The sequence below is a fragment of the Balaenoptera musculus genome, chromosome 19 (genome assembly GCF_009873245.2).
Source record: "Balaenoptera musculus isolate JJ_BM4_2016_0621 chromosome 19, mBalMus1.pri.v3, whole genome shotgun sequence".
Classification (NCBI taxonomy): domain Eukaryota; kingdom Metazoa; phylum Chordata; class Mammalia; order Artiodactyla; family Balaenopteridae; genus Balaenoptera; species Balaenoptera musculus.
This window is the reverse complement of record NC_045803.1, coordinates 16,768,376-16,792,300: the sequence shown is the minus strand read 5'-3', so window position 1 is coordinate 16,792,300 and position 23,925 is coordinate 16,768,376. Positions and strand designations below refer to the sequence as shown.

At 48.4% G+C, this 23,925-nt stretch overlaps 1 protein-coding gene across 4 annotated transcripts; it reads right to left on the bottom strand.

Moving 5' to 3' along the window:
* Positions 1-6,158: 6,158 nt before the first annotated feature.
* NPHS1 (NPHS1 adhesion molecule, nephrin) lies at positions 6,159-23,703 on the bottom strand. 4 transcript variants are annotated; one of them, XM_036832748.1, is made up of 29 exons: positions 23,538-23,703; positions 23,215-23,430; positions 23,016-23,138; positions 22,682-22,810; positions 21,957-22,038; positions 21,472-21,575; positions 21,161-21,288; positions 20,901-21,072; positions 20,557-20,714; positions 20,146-20,290; positions 19,919-20,043; positions 18,523-18,709; positions 18,168-18,297; positions 17,846-18,018; positions 17,284-17,424; positions 17,053-17,193; positions 16,425-16,546; positions 15,263-15,434; positions 15,011-15,167; positions 14,764-14,915; positions 13,276-13,387; positions 13,011-13,192; positions 11,364-11,420; positions 9,548-9,667; positions 9,385-9,409; positions 9,203-9,278; positions 8,948-9,041; positions 8,747-8,862; positions 6,159-6,748 (listed from the first exon to the last, which is right to left on the bottom strand). In XM_036832748.1, exons 1-29 carry the CDS (start codon positions 23,677-23,679, stop codon positions 6,617-6,619), a joined length of 3,813 nt encoding a protein of 1,270 aa, XP_036688643.1. In that variant the 5' UTR covers positions 23,680-23,703; the 3' UTR covers positions 6,159-6,616. The 4 variants fall into 4 exon arrangements, 3 of the variants coding, with proteins under 3 accessions (XP_036688643.1, XP_036688644.1, XP_036688645.1); XM_036832749.1 differs by having other exon boundaries at positions 19,970-20,043; XM_036832750.1 differs by lacking the exons at positions 23,016-23,138; positions 23,215-23,430.
* Between the last annotated feature and the right edge of the window lie 222 nt (positions 23,704-23,925).

Below are 23,925 nucleotides of genomic sequence, written 5' to 3'. Positions count from 1 at the left end.
GTCATATTGTAAAGAGCAAATCTTGTTTTGGCCATCTTTGGAAAAATACAGTATAACACAACAACAAACAAAAGATTCAGACCTGCAAGAATTTCAGATATTGGAATTGTCAAAATCAGACTACAAACTAGCCCTTTGTAAAATGTTTAAAGAAATAAAATATACAATCACAAATGTAAGCAAGCAACAAGAGAGTATCAGGAATGAAAAAAGTGGATTTGAAAAATAAAGATGAAACTTTTAGAGATTAAAAATATAATAAATGCAATTCCCACAATAAAAATTAAACCAGTGGATTAGACATAGCTGAAGACAGAACTTTTGAACTGAAAGATTTATCAGAGGAAATTACATAGCACAAAGAGACAAAGAGATGGATATGTGAAGGAGAGATTAAGATAACATCAAATATCTGATAAAAGACCAAAAAGCAGAAAATAGAATGGAGGAACAGCAATCTTTGAAGAAATGATGGCTGAGAATTTTCCAGAACTGATGAAAAACATGAATCCACAGTTCCAAGAAGCAAGTATATCCTAAACAAGATAAATAAAAATAAATTCATGCCTAATACATCAAAACGAAATTGCACAACACTGAAGACAACCAGATCTGCTATTTATCTCTGCATCCTCCAGAGTATAGCATGGACTAGATGCCCCACAAATTCTTATTGAATAAAATGGGTGGGCATACCAGGTCGAGATCACAGACGATTTAAAGGCAAGGAGGTAGAAACAACTATAGAGGAGAAAAGCATTTCTTCTTAACTACCTGAAACACAGAACTAGGATTGGTAGAAAGCGAAGTTGAAAAATGACAGTGCGGTGGGGGGCAGAGGCTAGGTGGGGAAACTTGAGCTCCTGGCAGAGCAGGCAGAACACAACAGGCTGCTCAACAGTAGCTAGGGAGAGTTCTTAAACGAAGTTCCCAGACGGTCCTTCTGTGGGTGACCACCCACTTCCTGCTGAGAGTGAAAGGGGCTTTAATATTAGCTCAGAGAACAGCTGCTGGGGTCAGAGTCCTCTCATTGGTTCTGACTGGGTCACCTGATGACCCGTAAGCCAATCACTGGGCTTAGAAAATAAGACACTCTGGTTGGTCAGTTCCGAGGGCTATCCCTATTCGTGGAGCCCCAGGTAGAGTGGGCTACGTACAAAGCACAAAGCGTATCTGCAGCAGGAGACTAGGCACCGATGCTTCCCAAGAGAACACTGCATGTCACCAGGAAAAGGGTGAATGAACTCTGGATGACAGAACAACTGAGCTCATGGGTAATTCTGATGGTTCCGGAAGAGAATACATAAAAAGAACTTAGAAAAGGGATTGGCATGTGGAAACAGCTCATAAATGCTGTCTGTCCGTTGTTGTCATTTCAACTATTCAGTGGCTTCGTATCACCCATAGGATAAAGTACAAACGCCATAAGATGACCTTCGTGATATATCTTTGCCCATCTCGCCAGCCTCAATTCCTACCTCTCCCTGCCTTGACAGTTATTCTCCAGCGACAATTTTAAGAAAATCCCTCCGCACACTGTGCTCCTGCGGTCCCCTATGTCTTGATGCCCTGCACAGCTACTTAGCCTTTAATATTGGGGCTCAGTGACCACTTAACATGCAGAAGACACTCCCACCACCACCACCAAGTTATTATCTCCAGCACAGACCCGTCCGCTGAGCTCCCAATACACAACCAATCTTCTGGTAGATTGGTTCTTCTCAAACGGGGCGGTACCGCCCCCTGGTGGGAGTTTTGGGAATTTACGCAAACGTTTTCGGTTGCCGCGTTGACGGAGGGCGCTACAGACATTTAAGAGGCCAGCGTCAAGGCATGCTGCTGGATACTGCGTCCGCGTCCTGCACAACTTGAAAACATCGTTAAAGGCATTCATATGGGTAAAAAGATAAGTTTATAATTATCTGAAATTAATATAAATACGCATGCATGAAAAATTTTGGTATGGTTTAAAATATACGAACTTCTTTTCTGAAATGAAACTATACAGTAAATAGAGTGACAATTATAATTTATTTGTTCAGAACCGTACCAAGCGTTGTTAACCATATCAGAAAATTATAATTCCAACCATAATGCCATCTATGAGATATAATGTAAAAAATTTAATGATATATAACACACATAAAGAAATGTGCCCATATCACAAGTATTCAGTGTGATAAATTTTCAGAAAATGACAACACCTGTGTAACTAGCACCCAGGTCAAGAAGCAACATTATCAGTCTCGTAAAAGCCCTCCTTGTGTCCCTTTCCAATCACTGTCTCCCTCTCCCCCAAAGGTAACCACTCTTGCCACAAATCAGTTTTGACTGTTTTTAACTTTAAAGAGATGAAATCATACAGTATGTTCTCTTTTGGGTCTGTTTTAATTCAACACTGTGTTTGTGAGATTCATCCATGTTGCTGCTCTAGATAGTCTTCATTTCCCCTATGATCTCCTTTCTTAACCCAACTTGAGCCAATCCGATTTGATCTGTCTGAAATTTGGAATAAAGGCACTACATTTCAGAGTCAGGCAAGGGTGTGGTGCTCTAGAACTGGGGCAGTCAATTCCTGGACAAGCAATAATTATGGACAAAGAAGGAAGCTAGGTATCTACAAGGAGAGAATGGAGGAAATCTGCTGAGGGATGTAGACAAAAGATGATGTGACCGGGCTTCCCTGGTGGCGCAGTGGTTAAGAATCTGCCTGCCAATGCAGGGGACACGGGTTCGAGCTCTGGTCTGGGAAGATCCCACATGCTGCGGAGCGACTAAGCCCGTGAGCCACAACTACTGAGCCTGCGCGTCTGGAGCCTGTGCTCCGTAACAAGAGAGGCCGCGACGGTGAGAGGCCCGCGCACCGCGATGAAGAGTGGCCCCCGCTCTCCGCAACTGGAGGAAGTCCCCGCACAGAAACGAAGACCCAACACAGCCAAAAATAAATATAAATAAATAAATAAATTTATTTAAAAAAAAAAAAGATGATGTGACCAATGAAAGATAAAAAAGAACTGGATAGATTTGCACAACCCATGAGACCCAGTTGTACTTCTGATTCTTTTCTTCTATGATATTGTCATGCACCTTTACAGTGCACTTTTTAAAATCAACTTTTATTTTGATGTGATATCAGGCCTACAGAAAAGTTCTAAGAAGGATACAAAGCATTTCAATACAGTTCACCCTCATTCCCCAAATGTCAACATTTTACCTTCGTTTTATCCTTTTCTATCTCTCTGTATAAACACACATTATTTTTCTCAGTTGTCTGAGAGTAAATTGAAGACACAATAACCTTTAACCCTAAACGATTAAGTGCACATTTCCTAAGAACTAGGCATTCTCTTACCCAACCATAGTGTAATAGAATTAACATTGACACAATATTGTTATCTAATCTACAGTTCTTACTTAGTTTTGTCAATTGTCCCCATAATACCCTTTATAGAAAATATGTGTTGCCCTCAGTTGCCATGTCTCTTTAGTCTCCTTTAAGCTGGAACAATTCAGTCTTCTTTTGTGTTGTATGAACCTGACATATATGAAGATTACAGGACAGCTATTTTGTATAATATCCTTCAATTTCAATATGTCTCCCTCATGGTTAGATTCAGGTTATACACTTTAGTCAGGAATATCATTGACATACTGTTGTATCCTCAATATTCCATATCAGCAGGCCCATGATGTCAATTTCTTACATGCCTGGTAATGTTAACTTTGATCATTTGGTAAAGTGGCATCTGTCAGGTTTCCTCCGCTGTGAAATTACTATTTTTCCCTTAGTAAGTAATAAAGTAAATGCCTTTTAGCTCTACTAATTTGAGTGAGTTTCTTCCCCTTGTAAATTATTCATTTCTGTATCAGTTTACTAAGGACCCCATTCAAACTGGCTTAAGGGAGAGGGTAATTTATGGTTGCAACTAACTAACTGAAGACACCATTCAGATTTACCTAAGGGAAAAGGGGAATGTATAGTCCAGGAGTGGCTCTGACTTTGGGTATAGCTGGATCCAGGGACTTAGCATAATTAGGAACTTGTCTTATTCAATGATATCTATATGAATTAAGAGGGAGTCGATTCTGGGCAGACAGAAGCAATAGATATCTGTTACATTGATTCAAACAGTAGCAAAGAGGAAGTAAAAAGTGCGTGAAGAGACCCAACCACAGCCTGGGGGTTCCTTTGGTGAGCCTTACCCAAGTGGTTTATGTGGTTCTGAGCAACCCAGGACCTGGATTATCCACATATTTTGTTCCCTGGCCATAATGATTGGTTCAGGGATGGACGTTAAGACCCAAGCTGGGCTGACAAAAGACAGCCCCAAGACCTTCCAGAACTATTGGCAAAAGATGTACTCTGGCTCCTAAGCTTGTGGAATGCCAGCCTAGAACTGCAAGTGGTCATCTTTGTCTCCCAAATGAAGGGTCTACCTGAGAATGAAGTCAACACAGAGAACAGCAAAGCCAAGAGAGACAGAGAGATAGACCCCTCATAGCTTTGTTTCAATAAATTCACCTTTTCTCCTTAGCCAAAGTGGAAACAGAATGTTGTGTGTTTCTCCTCTTCCTTCTCCTCCTCCTCCTCCCTTCCTCCTCCTCCCCTCCTCCTCCCCTCCTCCCCTCCCCCTCCTCCCCTCCTCCTCCCCCTCCTCCCCCCTCCTCCTCCCCCTCCCCTTCCCCCTCCTCATCCTCCTTCTTCTTCTCTCTCTCTCTTTTTTTGGGGTGGGTGGGTGGGTGTGGGCCACACGGCTTGGCTTGTGGGATCTTAGTTCTCTGACCAGGGATTGAACCTGCGCCCTCAGCAGTGAAAGTGCGGAGTCCTAACCACTGGGCCTCCAGGGAATACCCTGTAGTCTTCTTCTTTGAACAGGAAAAATACACAATTAGAAAAATTCTATTCTTAGGAATGGAATCTTTTTTTAATTAAAGGGAAATCAATTGGACTCCAATGTATTTGTGTATTCAAGTGCTGTGGTATAAAAACTTATTTTAGCCTATGCTGATAAAAAATAATATGTGGACAAGCATTTGTGGGGTTTTTAAAATTATTTATTTATTTATTTGGCTGTGCCAGGTCTTAGTTGCAGCACGCGGGATCTTCGTTGTGGCATGCGAACTCTTAGTTGTGGCCTGTGGGATCTAGTTCCCTGACCAGGGATCAAACCCAGGCCCCCTGCATTGAGAGCACAGCATCTTAGCCACTGGACCACCAGGGAAGTCCCTGGACAAGCATTTGAACTAAACAGTTTTGACAATATGATTAATAAAATAGAACTGGGGGCCTAAAGAAAGATTATTCCTAACAATACTCTGTTCTCCATGGAAATAGACAGCTTCTCAGTTATCTTTTCCTGCTTTTCAATACAAAAAAAATAGACTAATAAGAACCTGCTGTATAAAAAAATAAATAAAATTAAATTTAAATATTAAAAAAAATAAGAATTCTCTTGCTGGGCTGCTTTATTATAGTGCCTTTTAAAAAATAAATTTATTTATTTTATTATTTATTTATTATTTTTGGTTGTGTTGGGTCTTTGTTGCTGCGCGCGGGCCTCCTCTAGTTGTGGTGAGCAGGGGCTACTCTTTGTTGCAGTGCGCAGGCTTCTCATTGCGGTGGATTCTCTCGTTGTGGAGCACGGGCTCTAGGTGCATGGGCTTCAGTAGTTGTGGCTCGCGGGCTCTAGAGTGCAGGCTCAGTAGTTGTGGCACACGGGCTTAGTTGCTCCGTGGCATGTGGGATCTTCCTGGACCAGGGCTTGAACCCGTGTCTCCTGCGCTGGGGGGTGAATTCTCAACCGCTGCGCCACCAGGGAAGCCCCAGGGAAGCCCCTATGGTGCCTGTTTTTAAAGTCACTTTTGTTGAGGTATAATTTATGTGCCATAAAATGCACCGATCTTAAGTGTAGAGTTCAGTGAGTTTTGACATATCTATACATTCATATAACTACCACCACAATCATCATATAGAACATTTCTATCACCCCCTCAAAAATTTCCTCATACTCTTTTTTAGTCAGTTCCTTCCCATGGCCCCAGGCAACCACTAATCTGGCTCTGTCACTGTAGATTAGCTTTGCCTGTTCTAGAATTTCTATAAGCGAAATCACATAGCATGTATCATTTTGTGTCCAGTTTGTTTCAATAAAGGCTGTTTATTTTCTATAGAGTCTATTTATGTTTACATGTGTGTCACAGTTTATACATCGTGTTGTAGATAACCATGGAAAAGCATAAACCAAGCTATTTCAGATGTAGTTGAACTCAAAATGAACTGAGTTTTTAACATGCCTTTTCCCACTTCTGAAATGTTTACTTTAAAAAGCATAAAAACCCTCAGACTAGCTTTTCATTATTGAGATGTCTTTTACAATTCACTGTGTCCCTATGGAGAACTCTAAATCCAACCCCAGGAGGAGGCTTGTTTATACTTTGACACCAGGTTGAACCATCTTCTGTCACTTACATACACCCCTCCACTTCCCTTTCTGAAAAAGTCCAGTCCCTTTGTGTCCAATGGAGATCACTTAACAAGCTCAGCCTAGGCTGGAATAAAAAGGACAATTGGGATATTATGTCTTGCAGGTGTAGGAAAAGGGTGTTGAGAAGGCTCTCACACCAGCTGTCCCCTGAGCTCAAAGGGTAGAGCGTCAGGTTCCATAGGGTCCAAATCTCCTGCCACCTGATCATAGATTCCTCTTGCATCCTCATACCTGTCTTCAGGCCAGTAGAGGTCACAGGAGCCCTGACAAGCAAAGGTGGAGTTAGAACCATAGAGAGATGCTCTGTGGGTCATCACTGAAGCTCTGGGGGATACACCCTCCTGCTCTACTTCATAGAAAAAAATGTTTTAGTTTCTAATTATGGTGGAAATTCCAACATAAACAAAGAGGAGAGTGATTATTATGTACCCCCGTGAGCCCATCACTTAGTTTCAACAATATCAACCTTTGGTCAATCTTTATTTATCTATATCTCTAGCTTCTTATCCCCCACCCTCCCAACTGGATTATTTTTAAGCAAGTCCAAGATATCTTGTGATTTACTCTCAAAAAAGTAATTTAAATGTCAGACATGTGAAACTTTTAGTTAGCCCACGATATCAGCTATGGGAATTGTGGAATGTGAATCTTGATTCTGTCAGTCTTATGAATGTCCAAAACATTCCATCATCAAAATAAAAGAGATAAAAGACCATGTAGGGTGGTTGCTACTGGGGATGTGCTTTCCCTAGATTTGGGAGAAAATGGTTGTTTTTGATCAGCAAACTTTAGAGCAGACTTGCCCACAGGCCAAATATGGCCCACTGCATTTTTTTATTGCCTAAGAATAGTTTTACATTTTTTAATTGCTGGGAAAATATCAAAAAAAGAATGATACTTGTGACATGTGAAGATTATATTAATTTCAAATTTCAGTGCCCAAAAATAAAGTTTTATTGGAACTTAGCCACAATTGTTTGTTTATCTATTGTCTATGCCTGTTTTTATGGCAGAGTGAGTAGTTTCTAGAAAGACACTATATCCTGCAAAGCCCAAAATATTTACAATCTGGCCCTTTTCAGAAAGTGTGCAGACTGCGTCTGTGCTTTAGAGGGCACATGTGGTTCAGCACCATGGACAGCATTATGCACTTTATTTCCACCTTTGTGGGGAGAACAGTTCCCCATCTGGACAAAGTTACAGAGGGAAATCTTTGGCCCACTGTAGCCAGAGCATTAGTCAAGGCCACACAGAAAGTAGGGGTTCTGCCCCACCTCCCTTACTGTGAGGCAGTAGGTGGGGCTTAGCTGGTGGCCAAGGTCCCTGTCTGCTGCTTTTGCCTGCCCAGCCACAATCTTCACTTCCCTCTGTGCTCTCCATCCCTCTTCCACTCTCAGCCCAGTGGATTGAGTGGGGCTGGCCCCTACTCCCTGATGCCATGGGTGGGCACTGATTCAGACGTGTCCAATTAGCATATTCTACTCCCCACTTCAGTGGTTCAGCAATGAGTATGAGCCAAACTAAACCAATAAGTGTCCGCGTTGGGGCTTTGGAGCTATTGAAAAAGAGGCATTCCCTTTATTTGAAGGTTTCTAATCTAATAGGATACAAACCTGAATTTGCTAGGGACATCTTTAGAGAGGAAATTCTGGGTGGGCCTGAAGACATTTCTATCCCTTGACTTTTCCATTGAGTGGGCCAAAAAATTATTTCTCTGTATCTCTCTGCTTAACCAGTATAGTGGAGATGGCTAATTATCCAACCAACTACATACCTTCCTTCTTCCACAGTAACAGAATTGTAGTAGGGGATATAGCTGCCAAATAGGCTGCATTTCTCAGACTCCTTTGCAGTTCGGTGTGACCATGTCCATATTCTCACCAGTGGGATAAGAGCAGAATGCACCGTTTCTGGGCCTGTACCGTAAGTCAGGGTTGTGCCTCTACCGTGCTCTCTTTTTCCCTTTCCCACCGGTTGAAACCCCCAGGGAACTGTCCCATCCATGTAAACTTGGTCAGCTTACTAGAGGATAGCAGAAGAACACAATAGAAAGAACTTGGGCTCCAGAATAACCACATGCAGCAGGGCCACTTACCTCTGACTGCTATGTGAGAAAGAAATAGACTGTCTTGTTTAGGTCACTGGATTATGGCTAAGGCCTCTTTGCTACAGCAGCTAGCTTACCCTAATTAATACAAGCAATAGGAGGTGGGTTTCCAGCACTAGCCAAGAAATATTTCTGCTGATAAAAATCTCCTCACCATCGGTACTTCATCGTAGAGGGGTCCCCAGGCCCCAGACGGAGCGTACAGTCTTTCCACCTCATCATACACGTGCCCAGGAAAAGTCATATTCTCCTCCTCAAGACCTGTGAGACCTGGAAGGGAGAGATGATCAGGGCACCAGGTCCAGATGTCAGGGGTACCTATGGGGAGGGCGTTTCCACTGTGCTCACCACTCACCTCGGGGATAAGACACCTCCTCCAGCGTGGGGGGCAGCTGGGGACTGAAGTCCCTCATGGAGTGGTAATATGGCTCTACATCTGTTGTGCTAACCTGTCAATGCCCCCCCCCCAAAAAACAACAGATAAAGTCTTTTCCATCCTTTGACTCCATCATTCCTGGAAAGGGCAATGATTAACGTGAAGCTGACAGTGGAATTTTAGTCACTGTCAATTCCCTGTCGGGGGGGTGGTGTCAGGACCACCCTCACTCACCATGGAGCTTCGGGTGTCACGGTCTCCAGTCCACTGGCTCTCCTCGTATTCATTCCTGACTCGGTCTTCCTCCGACCTTCCAGGATGGAGGCATGGGGGCAGCTGGGTGTTGACCCTCTGACAGCTGTCTCCCTCAATCCTCCTCCCCAGAGTCTTCCTTACAGAAAAATATCCCCACTTACCCTGCCTCTGTCTTCTCTGAGATGCCTGAGGGAAGTAGGAAAAAAGGGGTCAGAAACATGCTCCTCGAGCCCACTTGGCCCTGGGATACCTTCATATGCAGCCAACCCAGGGCTCCCATCACCCTTGGGCCTCTGTCCCGGCAGGGGAAAGGTCCCTCCTCACCCTCAGCAAGACGCTTCAGTCTCCGCTGCCAGAGGAATCCCCCGACACAGGAGGCGTTAGAAAGCAGCAGAAGACCCCCAACAGCAAACAGCACCGGCAGCAGGGGCAGCTTTGAGGGTCCTGTGGGGACAATTGGTTTTAGACTTCAACTGGGGTTCTCTGAAAAAGCCTGTCCCTGACCAAGCAAAGTCCTCCTCCTAGGTCAGGAAATCAGATGGGCAGGGGTTTCCATGTCCACTCCTTTTGCCACCCCAGGGAAGGTGGCTCCTTTCTCAAATCAGGCCATTAGCACTGGGTCCTACCTTCGCCCAAGCCCCTTGTATGGACTCAAGCAGGAACTTCAGCTCTTTAGCTGGGCATTCAAGACCTTCTGTGATCTGGCCTCTTCCCATGTCTCCACTCTTGCTCACAGACTATTGACCCTCCAGCCACACAAAACTAACCACTGGCTGTTTCCAGAATCACTGAGACAAACCCACACTTCTAAGCTTTCGAATAGTCAAGTGTCTGTCTTTAAATGTCCTTTCATCTCAAGCAAACTTCTACTCTCCCTTCAAACTCCATCTCAAATGACTTCCTCTTTGCACAAACTTCCATCCCAGACAATATCAGAGTCCTCTGCTATATCCCTGAGGACAGGACTAAGTCCCTCTCAGTAGACATCTGCTTAGCACTCATTTCCCCAACTTCTGCTAACAGGACTCATTTTCCTTTGACGGTGGTTACTCCCTGCTCTCAGCCTGGATGGCTCCCCAGGACTCTGTGGAGGACACATGGCCTGACATGGCCAATAAGAGCACCCATTTCTCTTCCCACGGCAATCAGTTCAGAGACTGGCATTTGACCTAAGGTGGATTTTTGCAAGAACATCTAGGACACTCTTCTGCTAGCTGCTAAGAAGTGAAATAAAAGCTGAAGGTGTGGGAGGACTTCTTTGCCTTCTTAAGAGAAGAACCTGAGAAGGAAGTCATCAGAGTGGAAGGCAAAGTTGAGAGAGAGAGTGAGAAACTGATCCTTGGTGAAAATTTTGAGCACCTGAATCCAGGCACACTAAGAGGTTTCAATTTCATGAGCCAAGCCATTCTTTTTATTGTCAACAACAGCTGAATTTCTGTCACTTGCAACCTTCTCAGACTCTAAAGGGGATTATTTGCAAAATGATCATAATTGTCTCCCTATATGCATACCCTTGAGATTTTCCCTTCCACACTGTCTCTGAATTGAGCCATGTCACTTGCTTCAGCCAATGAGACAGAATCAGAAGCTTGAAAAGTGCCTGTAAATTGGAACTTGCCCTCTCCTGCTGCTCTTGGGATTCCAGTGACCACCTCCATGTGAACAAGCCAAGGAGGCACATGCGGCCCACTTACCTCCATTGTCCCAACCAAGAGCCAGATTGTCAGACGTGTGAGGAGGGGCCCCCCTAGACCAACCAGTCCCAGCAGAGCTGCTACATGACTATAGCCCAGACCAGAACTGTTCAGCCACTCATAGAATCACAAGAAATAATGTTTGTTGCTGTAAGTGCGCATATTTGGGATGGTTTGTTACGCAGCAAAAGCCAACTGACACAGGCTCTGCACAGGGCATGGAATCAGCTAGTTTTTCGTTTTGCTTTGTTTTTCAGAATTAAACTGAATTAGGAAGAGAGAAAATTTATCACATCCAGGTAAGAGGAAGAGCTAAGGATATGAGTGAGGGCCTACAGGGCAGAGCTAAGTCTTGAAGGGCTGTGGCCACAAGGAAGAGGAGGTGGGGTTAGAGACCAGAAAGTTTTTTCCAGGAAAGAGAGGGTGTTTGGGGATTGAGGACTTGCCTGCAGGCTGCTCTGTAGGCAGCTGGTAGTCAGGTTCTCCAGAAGGTTGGTCTAGACCTGGGAGGTGGATATAGAGAATGCAAATTGACACCATTAATCTGAGATAAGCCTTAAATATTTCTCAGCCTCCTATTAAGCTTTGCAGCCCATTTTGAGACTCATGGGAACTAATTTATGACTTCTTAGGAATATTTCAAAGAGAACTGGAAATTGCTGATGATAATGACAATACTATTAATAGCCATTCTAACACTAATGCTAATAATAATAATGCTAATAATAAAAAAATAATAAATTATTGATGAGTGCTTTATGGTGTGGAAGGTCCTTTTAACCTGAATTGTCAATTTTAGGGATTAATCAAAAAAGATGCTGGGTTCTCAGAATGCCTTAATAGAAGTATAAGTTCTAGAGCAACGGATGTAAGTATAGTACTACTTTATGCTTTAGTGCTTAAAGGGAAAACTGGAATGGAGGGAAAGGGGAGGGAAGATTGTAGGGATGGGAAAGAGTCCTTACTTCCATGAGGAAAAAGGCTGCTCTGTCAGGAAGGGAAAGACAGAAAAAGGGAGCTTTCATGGGGCAAAGTAAACAGAAGGTGAGCAGGGGGCATTTCTTTAAATTAGCATCTACATAGCACTTACTTTGTACAGGGCTCTGTTCTAAGAGTTTTAGATATATTTTATTTAATCCTCACAACTGTCTAAGATAGACCTTATTTTCAGAAACTGAGATACAGAGGCTGGAGATACACCTTATCTTTAGAGCCTGAGGCTCAAAGATCATACTGAGTCTTGAGTGACTTGCCTAAGGTCTCACATCTAGGAAGCTGCAGAGCTGGGACTTGAACCCAGGTTTGTCTGAACCATGCTCTGTGTGGTTAGCCACGACACTGTAGTGTCTACCAGAGTCAAAATGTTCTCAGTCATATAAGAATTTATCCGTGTCATCAAGTTGCTGGATTTATTGACATAAAGTTGTTTGTAATACTTCCTAATTTCCTTTAATGTCTGTAGGATCCGTGGTAATGTCCCTTTTCATTCCTGATATTGGTTAAGTGGTGTCTTCTCTCTTTTTTGCCTTGATTAGCTTTATAAACATTACTGATCTTTTCAACAAATCAGCTTTTGGTTTCATTGATTTTTCTTTATTGTTTTTTGATTTTCTAGTTCATCAATTTCGGCTCTTTATTATTTCCTTCCTTCCGTCTACTTAGGATTTGGGTTTAATTTTTCTTTCTTTTTCTAGTTTCTTAAGATGGAAACTTAGACAATTTGAAGACTTTTAAAAAAAAATCTAATATGAGCACTTAATGCTATAAATTTCTTGCTAAGCAGTGCTTTAGCTGCACCCCACAATTTTCATGTTTTCATTTTAATTCAATTCAAATTCTCTTATAATTTCCCTTGTGTGATCAATCACATTCCAACAGTAGAGTCTAGTGGCAAAAACTAGTCTTTGGAGTTCATCTGCCTGAGTTTAAATCTCATCTGTAGTTCCTTCTACCTGTGTGAGCTTTGACAGTTTAACCTCTCTGGGCCTCAGTTTCTCCATCTGCAAAAAGGGAATAATAGTATTGACTTCACTATACCACCCTATAAGTTCTCTGAGGAATTTTGCAACCTGCCCAAGAATGTCCCTTCCCACCTGGAGTGGTGACTGAGATCTGGGACCCTTTGTCAGCTAGTCCGCTGTCGCCCAGGGCATTGCTGGCCAGCAACCAGAGCCTGTACCGTGTAGAAGGCTGCAGCCCAGTCAGTGTGAAGGTGGTGGCCTGGGGTGGTAGGACATTCATGTAGAGGAACCCTGGAGTCCCCAGAGCCTCATACCTGCATGAAAGGGAGAGCAGGCATTCAGGGAGGTGCCCCAGTCCTATTGCCTACCACCCCTTCCTGCCATGACAGGGACCCACCTGATTTGGAAACTTTGTGGCAAGCCCCCATCAAAGCCAGGCTTCCACTCCAGCCCCACCGAGTATGGGGTCATGCTCACGACCTTCAATCCCAATGGCGGATCAGGGCGGCCTTTGAGGTGAAGGATGGGGGACATAGTCAGAGGATACAGAAGGATTCTGAAAGATTCCTTCCAGATTCCTTAAGCATGATTTTAAATATACAGTCGATTCTCATTATTCATGGTGGTCATGTTCTCTAAAGTCACTGCGAACCCTCAACGAGCAAATACCAAACCATTGCTTCTAGGGGAAATGCAGGCTTAGATTCCCATGAGCCTCTAGTCACATTTTCATCAACCAATTAACACATGATCTTGTATTATGCATGTTTCTGCTTAAAGACGTCTTATTTAATATATCTTGTTGATTCATTAACATTGAACTCACAGCCAGTGGTGCTATAACTCACACCTGAACGAAGCTTATCCAACACAAGTATTTTCTCCAAATGGCACACCACAGACTTCTTGAGCTTAAGAACACCAGACGGCACTTTAGTGCTGTGCTTGGGGGCCATTTTATTTAGCAAAATCACTAACAAAAAGCACGAAGGTGCAAAAAATGAGAGCTGTAAGAAAGCAGAGTGTCGCCTTGCTCCACCTCAGTGGAGAATGTACTCATTGGGTGACTCAAATTTTTCACCCGCTCTGTACAGTCGCCTGAATGTCTGAGAGAGCAGCATGAGTATTGATTTGAGGGTTATGAATACATTTTAGCCAGCAGGCAAATTTGCATATACAGACTCCACAAGTAAGGAGGATTGACTGTATAATATATGTTTCTTGTGGTGGATTTTTGTGCCTATCTCATATCCATTCCCCTCATTTCTTCTGGTTACAGAACCCTGAATATCCATTGGAGAACCACTCGCCCACATCCTCAGGCCACATGCTTCTGATGGAAGTGACTCCACTCCTTGTAGGATGGACATGTGACTAGGCCTCGCCAACAGGAGCAACAATCAAATCAGGTTGTCTTCCCCTCACCACCTGATTGGATCAGGGATGGGCTGGGAGCCAAGTGGAACCAATGGATCTTAATTCTAGTACTTTCACACCACTGTTAGGAAGCCTTACTTTATTGTAAAGCTTCTCATAGTGGTTGTTAGATGTTTAACAGACATCTCACAATAAAGCCAACACAGAGAAAAGTGATCCTGAGAGATGGGGAGTTCTTGATGACAGCTGAACCTAGATCCAGTGACTCCTGAAAATCTATTTTTCAGTTACTTGGGCCAATAAGAAACCCCCTCCATTTTTTCCTTTGTTGTGGGTTTCCCTAAAAATCCAGTCTCCATTGGGATTTTTGGGGCAGGCAAAAACTCCATCCTCATTCATAAACACTTCTCAGGTTTCAGAACACTGCCATTCTGAGAGCAACCAGAGACTTGGGGATTGACCTAGGGGAGCACCCTCCCAACACCCTCACAGCCCCCTCCCACCATACTGATGCTGACGAGTTGAATATCGGTGTGGTCCGAGCCGAGGGGGTTGGTGGCTGTGCACGTGAAGAGGGCATAATCCTGGGCTGCGGACACGTTGGCAATGGTCAGGAGGCTGCTGTGGACACCACTCTGGTGGTATGTGTGCTCTGTGTACCTGGAGAGGAGGTGTGGCAGGGACTCAGGGAGGGTGATTGGGGCTGGGGGATCAAAGTTAGGGCTGGACTGCTACCTGGCTGGGCCTGGGCTCACCTGGGATCCTGGAGATCCAGAGGGACCCCGTTTTTGGTCCAAGTGAAGACGATATTGGGGACACCTCGGGCACGACAGTGGAGGGTGGCAGAACTAGTGCTGTCTCCAGCTGCAGCCACTTTAGTTAGAGGAGAGGGATGCTCCACGTGGGGGGCAACTAGAGGGGTTGGAGGTCAACATGAGGTGTATGGAAGGACATGATATGTGGATTTAGTGGCAGGCGTTGAAGTTAGGGCTTTGGTTGTTACTCACATCTGACAACAAGACGGACCAGCCCTCTGGCTGGAGGTGCCACCCCATTGTCCACAATGCACTGGTAAGCACCAGCCTGGGTCAACTTGGCGTGGTGAATCCGAAGACGCCCTGTGGACCCCTTTGATATCTTCTCCATGTCATCCAGGCTCTGGTCCTCCTCCTCTTCTCCCTGGAGGCACAAGACTCAGGAGATGGTCCCCAAGTCTGGCCCCTGCTCCATTATCCTCCAAACTGGGTTCCCTCTGTAGCCTCATTCTCCCAGCCACAATCACCCTTCCTAGCAAAGAAAAAATTCCCCCTGTCATCCACCCATACACCCATCCATCCATTTATCCAACCATTCATGCATGGATCCATCCATTCATCCACCAACCCAGCCAACCACTCACCCAACCATTTATTCAACCATTCATGCTTGGAACCATCTACCCACCCATCCATCCATGTATTTAACCATACTATCAATCGATTCATTCATTTATCCATACATCCATCAACCTCCCATTCCATCCATTCATCCATTCACCCATTCATTCATCCAACCATCTGTCTTCCTTCTACCTGTCCATTCACCCTTCCATCTCTCAACCCATCCACCCCATCTATTTCCTCATAGACACACACACCAATAAATACATGCATCTGTTCATCAATGCATCTAGCTACCTATTTATCCATCTCTCCATCTCTCCATTGACCTGTGCACTCACCCATTCATCCATCCATCCGTTTACCCATTATCCTTCCACAGACATCTTTTCCACTGATGGTGTATCTACCCATTCATCTACTCTCTAGTCTAATCTACTCATTTCTCTCATTCAATCATCTAACTGCCCATTTATTGATCCTTTTATCCAGTCATTCACTTGTTCATTTGTCCATCTGTTCTTCCATCCACTCATTCATCCATCCACCTATTCATCCACCCATCTACCTATCCATCCATATATCCACCCACCTGCCCACCCACTCACCTGGTTATCTATTCACTCATCCACCCATCCATCTGCCATTCAACAGTTAGTTCTTGGAGCATGCCCGGACAAGTACATAGTTATAGAGGGTCATGTAGACGTGACCCCTCCTCCCAAGGAACTCACAGTCAAGAAATCACATCCTCCCAGCCCCCTCCTTTTACCAAAGGTTGGATCCTCACCAGCCTCTCCCAGTTGAACATCTCAGGAAGGATGGGATTGGCGTCAACAGTGCAGACTATGTCCACAGAGCCCCCAATATTCACTTCAGTGGGGTCTTGGAGAGCTCGGATGATGGGAGCATCTAGGGAAGGGAGGAGCTTGGGGAAGGCACTTGGGCCCAGACAGGCCATGGTGGAAGAGGGCCCCAGGTGGGAGAGGCGTCTTAGAGGTGCCCGAGAAAGTTATGGGTGTGATAAAGTCTGCCTTTGGAGTAAAGTTCTCAAGGTTAATGAGGTTGTCCCCACCCTCTACTATACCACTGTAGTGACAAGAGTAGGTGCGGTGGACCTCCAGAATTGTGTGGCAGTGGGGCTTCCACAATGGGCTTGGCTTGCTGATGGGAGTAGGTGGGCAGAGATTCTACATAGGGTCTCTCTAGTGGGCAGGTTTCCCAAAGTGGACGTGGCTCCGTCACAGTGGGGGCTCCCAGAGTGGGAGGCTTCCAGGATGGGTGAAAATCCCTGGGTGGGTGGAGCTTCCACAACGAGGAGACTCCACAGTGGGCAAGATTCCCTGGATGGGTGTGGTTTCCATGGTGGGCGGGGCTTCCAAAGCTCCCTATTTGCCTAGGGTGACGAGGGGGCTCACAGTGTACATCCAGCCTCACGAGAGCTTCAGCGGTGCCCTCTGAGTTCTGGCAGTGCAGCTGGTAGAGGCCATCGTCAGCGCGGGTCACGTTCCATAGCTGCAGAGCTCCACCAGACAGGATACGATGCCGGGGGCCGCCAGCTGCGGGAAGTAAAGGTTGAGGGGCCTGCCAGACCCTCCCGTCCTGGAGTCCCGGAGACCTGCTCTCCTCTTCATGCCCCTTCCCTGTACCTGGGCTGAGGCGGTAGCCGCGGAAGGTCCAGTTGAAGGCCTCCGGGGCAGGGTTGGCAGACACGGACACGGGCAGCAGTGCCTCGCCCTGCTCCACCGCGGTCACCACAAGCACCTGCTCACCCAGGAACTCTGGAGGGTCTGCGGAGGAGGCGCCGCTGGGAGTCAAGATTGTTAAGGTTCGGATCCGGGGAGGATTTGAGATCAGGTGCAGGCATGAAGTGTTAAAGTCGAGATCATGACTCGATTTTAAATTAAGGTTGTGGACAAGGTAGCAATGAAGTTCAGAGCTGAGATGGGGGTTAGGTTCAGGAGAAGCCAGAGTCAGCTTTAAGGATGGAAAGAGGGTTCGGGATGGGGGTGATGGTCAGGGGTAAGGATAGAGGACAAAAAGCAGGATGGGGGTTGGGCAGGATAGGAGCTGGTGCAGGGTCGGGTGTGAGGATAAAAGTCAGGAAAGTTTCAAGGTTTAGGATGGAAGTCAAAGACAGTATCAAGATGAAGACCCACGTAGTATAGGGTCAGGAGGGAATCAAGAGGGACGCCAGGCCTGCACACATACACAGCACGTTGAGGCGGTAGAACGCGCTCACGGTTTCCCGTAGCTCGGTGCTGTGGGCACGGCAGGTCACGCGGTGGCCGTGGTCGCGGGATGACATTCTCAGAAGGACGCTCCTAGCGGCGGCGGAGCCTTTGAATGGAGCACTCCGGGGCGTGGCGGCCACACCCTCCAGCCTGTGGACCGGGCAGGGAGTAGGACCAGAGCCAGAGTCTGGGTACTGGGCAGGGTACTGGACAGAACAGCAAGTAGGGCGGAGGCGGGATTCTGACTGTAAAGGAGCGTGACCAGAACCAGGGAGCGACGAGGCCACTCGCACTCTCACCTCTCCCCCTCCTTGTCCCACGACAAGTTGACCGGAGGATTGCTGCTAACGCTGACGCACGTCAAGTTTAAGGCATCCCCGGGGCGCAGCGCCGACGCATTGGCCAGGATCGTCACATTAGTTGGGGGGACTTCGAGAACCGGTGGGAGGAGCGAGGCCCAGAGGTGAGGAGGAGGCCCGGCCTGCTTCCGCCCGGCAGTGACCCAGGCCCCGCCCAGCCCCGAGCGCGCCGGGGCTCTGCGGCACCCACCCCTCCGCCAGCCGCCCCCCATCCCCAAGCCGCCAGCCACGGCTCCGGCTCAGTTCCCCGCCGCGGCCAAGCCCTCCCCCGCAGCCCGGCCGTGCGCCTCCTCACACTGCACCACAAGCTGCGTGGACGCGCTGAGCTGGCCGGCTTTGCACGTGAACTTGGCCTGGTTGTCCGACGGACCGGTGATCAGTACCAGCTCTCGGGAGAAGGTGCTCCCGGACTTCTCCAGACTTCCCAGCTGCACCCGCCGTGGCTCCTGGGGCGGCCGCGGTTCGGTCACTGTGCGCGAGTCCTGAGGGCCGAGACTGACTGGGGGACGGCGGGTAGCCCTGCCATTCCCCGCGAGACGCCCCACTGGGTTGGCTGCCAGCCCAGATAAAGCTTTTGTGTGATGAGGAAAAGGCGCCCCCTTCCGGGGGCACCAGCTAGGGTAGAGGAATGGGGACCGGAACTGAGCACATCCTACCGGAATCTCTCCCGCCGACTGGGCCGCCGGAGCGCCGAGATTTTGCTGTCTGATTCCGCCTCCAGTCCCACGCCTCACCACCCCCGCCCCCCGCCTCCTCTGCTCTCTGGAGGCCTGCAGTTGTTGGTGCCCTCGGCCGACCCTCAGCCCCACTCCTCAAAATTCATTCCAGCTATGTTTACCAGACACCCTACGCCAGGAAACTCCCTTGGAATTCCCAAACCTTTCCCAGAATTCCTTCACTTTTGCCTATCCTTAGTTCTTTTTCTTAAACTCCCCACCTTCCTCAGAGATTTCCTTTGATCTTTCCCTTAATTCCATTGGCTGGTCGCAAATTTCTGAATCCTTCCCCAGTATTCTCTTATTATCCTAATCTTTTACTAGAATCCTTTGTATTGCCCCAATTCGTGGCATTTCTCCAAAATTCCATCCAATTAAATGGAATTCAATTTCGTTCCTATAATGCCTAGTCTTTCCCCCAGAATTTCCACTAGATTCCTAATTTCCCAAGAGTCTCCCAGAATTCTGCCAGAATTTTTAAATTTTAATGGAATTTCATTTTCTTACCCCCAAGTCCCAAGAATTCAATTTAATATTAATGGATTTTTCAAATGTGCTGGAGGATTACTAGTCTTTCCCCCCAAATTTCTAGGCTTTGACCACCATTGTCTTTGTTTCTGGAATTCTTAGTCTTTCCCTAAAATTCCTGCCATTTCACCTGAATTCCAAGATTTCACCAGTATTTCCTTTAATTTTAATGAAATTAATTGCCTTTTCTCTAGAATTCCCAATCCGGATCCAGAATTCTTTCTTTTATTCTAGAATTCTCACTGTTTTCCCAGAACTTTCTCACTTTTCCTAAGGTCCCATTTAATTCTCATGGAGTTTGTCTTTTCCAATTCCCTGCCGAAACTCAAAATCTCCAGTATTTTTCAAGAAATTCAGGTTTCCCAAGATTTCCCAAGAGGAGGAGAGAAGGGGCTTCATCTTTCCCCCACATTCCCGGCCACCCCACAACCCTTGCTTGGCACCAACCTTGTACCAGGTGAGGGAAGGGTCTGGATTGCCTCCAATGGCCAAACATACCAGCCTCACCCGGGTCCCAGCCCGGAGACGCTGCCCCTCTGGGGGGCCCTCAATCCATAGCTTCTGGGCAGGATCTGTGGGGAGAGCCAGGAAGAGTGGCTTTTCTCTCCCGGCTGGGGCCTGAGGGTGGGGGTCTCTAAGGCACGGGGCACCCCCGGGTGATGGTGGAGCCTCACATTTCACATTCAGGGTGAGTGACTTCTTGAAGGTCTCCTTGGTGAAGGCCTCACTAAAGGCCTCACACGTGAGGGTCAGACCATTGTCCTCCCGTCGCGCCAGGAATGTCAGGTTAGACATGGAGATGTGGCCACCATGCAGGCCCTGGCAGGGAGCGAGCTTCAGACTGGGGGAGTAGGGCACCCCCATCCATGGTACCAGTGACCTGGGTCCACCCCAGACCCCAGCAGGGACACAGAATCATCTCCACCCTCTCCTCTGTTAGACCCTGGAGGCCCTGGGCCCCAGTCCATGCTTGCTCCCCGGGCACCAAGGCATCCAAGCTGCCAGACCCCCTCCTCTCCCAGATCCAGGAGTTGTGCCCTCAGCTCCCTCCTCCCTCAGACCCAGGATCCCGGCCCCCGCCTCACATCCATGACCGTCTCCTCTGTGGGCAGCAGCTGCCGCCAGCCCAGCCACCATCGCAGTAGGACCCTCGGGCGACTGGACTTGGTGATGCAGGAGAGTGTCACGTTCTTGTTCTCAGACTGGGATGCAGATCCCAGGATGGTAATGGCACTGGGGGGAACTGCAGGGATGATGGACAGAGGAGAGACATAAGCTGGGCTGCACGGTTCACAGATGAGCCCAGACAGAGAGGAGACTGGGGACAGATGATGAGGTCTTTGGCATCAGGCAGGCATGATTTGGGGACACAAACAGATGGTTCTCTGGGGCACAGACTGACAGATGGGCAGCTGGCACCAGGACTCACAGGTGACCTGCAGCGTGACCCCGCGTTCCTGGATCCCTGTAGATACGCTGTTGTAGGCCTCGCAGCTGAGCCTCGCCCCATGGTCTTCCGGCCGCACGATCATCACTAACGTGCTGCGGGCCACTGCCTGAGCGTGCTCTGTGCCCCATGCTGTGGACACTGGCTGGCCGTTCTGGAGACAGGGACAGGCCTGGGCCAGCTCAGGGCCGGCTCCTGGCCCTCGCCCTTCCCCGCATCTCCAGACCTGCCTCTGCCCTCACCTTCAGCCACTGCAGTGTGGCTAGCGGATTCCCCCCTCGGGCCATGCACAGCAGCTCCAAGTTCTGCCCTGCCCTCGCGTGCCCCTCGTCCAGGCCTGGCCACTCAATGACAGGGGGTCCTGGGGGGACTGGGGAACAGCAGTCACGGGCCTGGGGACCCAATCCATTCTTTCCAGGCCCCACAACCTGCCTCTGAACCCCTATGTTTCCCCCTTGAGAGTCTGAGCCTTCCATAATCCCTGTGCCCCCAGGGCCCCCCAATTCCTGCTCCCCATCCTTAGTGCCAACAGTTGACTCAGTTCCCCACTTACACAGAACATTCATGGTGATTGAAGCCTTGATAGGGGTGTCCAAAGCTGGGCTGGACCCCTCACAGACCAGTAACTGCCCGTTATCTGAGCTCTGGGGTGTCACCCTGGGGTGGGAAGTTGGGGTTCTAAAGTCAGAGTCATCATCTGAAATTTGGGAAGTCAAGGTGAAGAGGTGGGCGTGCCGGGTCCCCACACCTGGCCTAAGTCTCTATGATGATTTCCTTTAGGATTTAGAGTTCCATGGAAGAGATTTAGGGGTCAACAGCGAGAACTGGGGTCCCAGAGGCCCACACCTGGCCAAAACCTTTGTACTTGATCCTCTGGAACTGGGATTCCATGAAGAAGTTTTAGAGTGTCAGGGTGAAGAATTGGGTCCCGGATGTTCCTACCTGATCCAAGTTTCCATGCTTGAATCCCTAGGATATGGGGTTTTCATGGAGAAATTTGGGGATCAGTCTGCGGGGAGGGCACCCCAATTTCCATACCTGGCTGTGGCCTCTGTGGTGAAGAGTTTCTCCTGGGATCCCTCATTCACATTAGCAGAGATGTCAGAAATTGTTTGTCCACCTTGGGGTAACAAGAAGGCTGAAGGGGTGCCAGCTTTCCCCCAAGGTAGATCCTGGGGAGCACGGCCTGGAATTCCTCAGGGTGGACATACAACCCCTCCCTCCTGGCTCTGGAGGAAAAACACTATGTCCATTCCCTCCACACATTCCAGCCTCCCTGAATCCTGGAGTCCTCACTCAGGGCTGAGTCCTGGCCTGGGCCTCTCCCCTCCTCTCTTTTTATCTTGGCTACGCCACCTGGCTTGCAGGGATCTTAGTTCCCTGACCAGAGATCAAACCCGTGCTCCCTGCAGTGGAAGTGCGGAGTCCTAACCACTGGACCACCAGGGAATTCCCTCTCCCCTCCCCTCCTTGCTGGGTTGCATTACCCACCCCCATCACCTCAGCTTCTCGTTGCTGCACCAGAAGGACACCTGTATCTCTATCTGGAGCCTCAGCCTCTCCCCTGAGTCCTGGCCTAGCAGTCCCGTGAACTCCTCGGTACCTTTCCTGGCTGTCCCCTCCCGTCCACTGGGTCCCACACTGGCCTCAGCATCTCCCCAAGCCTGTTCCTGCATCCCATCTCAGGAGGACCCTGGGCAGGGACACATCCCCTCCCCACTCCAGGGGCTTCACGCTGCCCCCATCAGTTCACCCACACTCACTCAGGAGGAAGGTGATGTCAGGTGCTGGCTTTGCGTCCCCAGACACACAGCTGACCAAGTACTCCTGCCCAGCTACCCACGTGACCGTGCTCCCTGCCTCGGGGGTCAGCTGAAGCACCTTGGGGGGCACTGGTGAGAAAGGGTCTGGGTAAGCCAGAAGCACCCAGAAGGATATGAGGATTTGGGCTTTGTGTCTCATTGCTCAGGAAATGAGTTCTGCACCCTGGGTCTAAGGAAAGGGGTGGTGGGGAACTGGGGGCTTGGACTCCTGGACCCTGGAGCTGGCGAGGGTGGAAGTCCAGACTCATGGGTCCTGGAGGTCTCTCACCCGTACCCAGGATGGAGAGGATCACTCTGGGCGACACGAGCTCAGGGCCTGTTTCTGAGCGGCTGACCTGGCACTCATACCCTGCGTCATCGCTGAGGTCACATGCTTCAATATGCAGGTGGAATTCACCTGCAGGGAGGACCCCAGGTCAGGGCCGCGGTCAGCCTCTGCTGGTGGCTCAGAATCTCAGGCTCTTGTCCCTTACCTTTCGTAGGGTCCCCTTGCAGGCGATACCGCGGGAAACTGGGGATCCTAGGATCGGGGCCTAGGAGCAGCCCGTCTTTGGCCCACTGGACTGTGCTGCCAGGGGCGCTGACCCCACACCACAGCTCAGCAGCAGCTCCCTCCACCACCGTCAAGTTTTCAGGCAGAGCCCAGAAGCCTCGGGGGGCTGAGGCAGGGACTGGCACCTGGGCCAGGCCTGGGGACACAGAGGTGTCAGTAGGAGAGGGCAGAGGGTCTGCCTGGAGAATGTGGGTGGAAAACGAGGGCCACCTGGCTCTGGTCACCGGCCAGGATCCCACTCACCTGCCATCAGCAGCCCCATGAGGAGCAGCGGCGTCCTGATGAGAAGCCTCAGAGCCATCCCAGGTCCTCTGCCTGTGGCTCCCACAGTGACCACTGCCCGCCTCCTGCGTCTGCCTCTGTCTTTCTCTGGGTCCCTTTCCATGTCTCCGTCTCTTACTTTTCTCTTTGTTTCTCTTTTTCTTCTTCTCCTTCTCTGTTTTTCTCTCCTCCCAGGAGTCAGTCTCCCCTCCCCCACACTTTCTCTCTCTCTCTTCCTGCCCTAAGTCCCCTCTGATCTCCCTCCTGTATTCTCTCTATCGTGCTCTCCTGGTCTAAAGTTCCCTCTCTCTCTCTCTCAGTCTCTATCTCCTTCCCTGAAGTCAGTGTCTATTTTTCTTTCTTCTCCTGT

What these genes read in the sequence shown, in the direction of transcription:
- NPHS1 (XM_036832748.1), bottom strand. Translation starts at nt 23,679, where the DNA reads ATGGAAAGGGACCCAGAGAAAGACAGAGGCAGACGCAGGAGGCGGGCA. An exon ending in CGTGAGGCTGGATGTACACT is followed by an intron (nt 16,547 to 17,052) that starts GTGAGCCCCCTC and finishes TCCCTTCCCTAG; the next exon opens with ATGCTCCCATCATCCGAGCT. An exon ending in GGAGGTGTCTTATCCCCGAG is followed by an intron (nt 8,863 to 8,947) that starts GTGAGTGGTGAG and finishes TCTCCCTTCCAG; the next exon opens with GTCTCACAGGTCTTGAGGAG.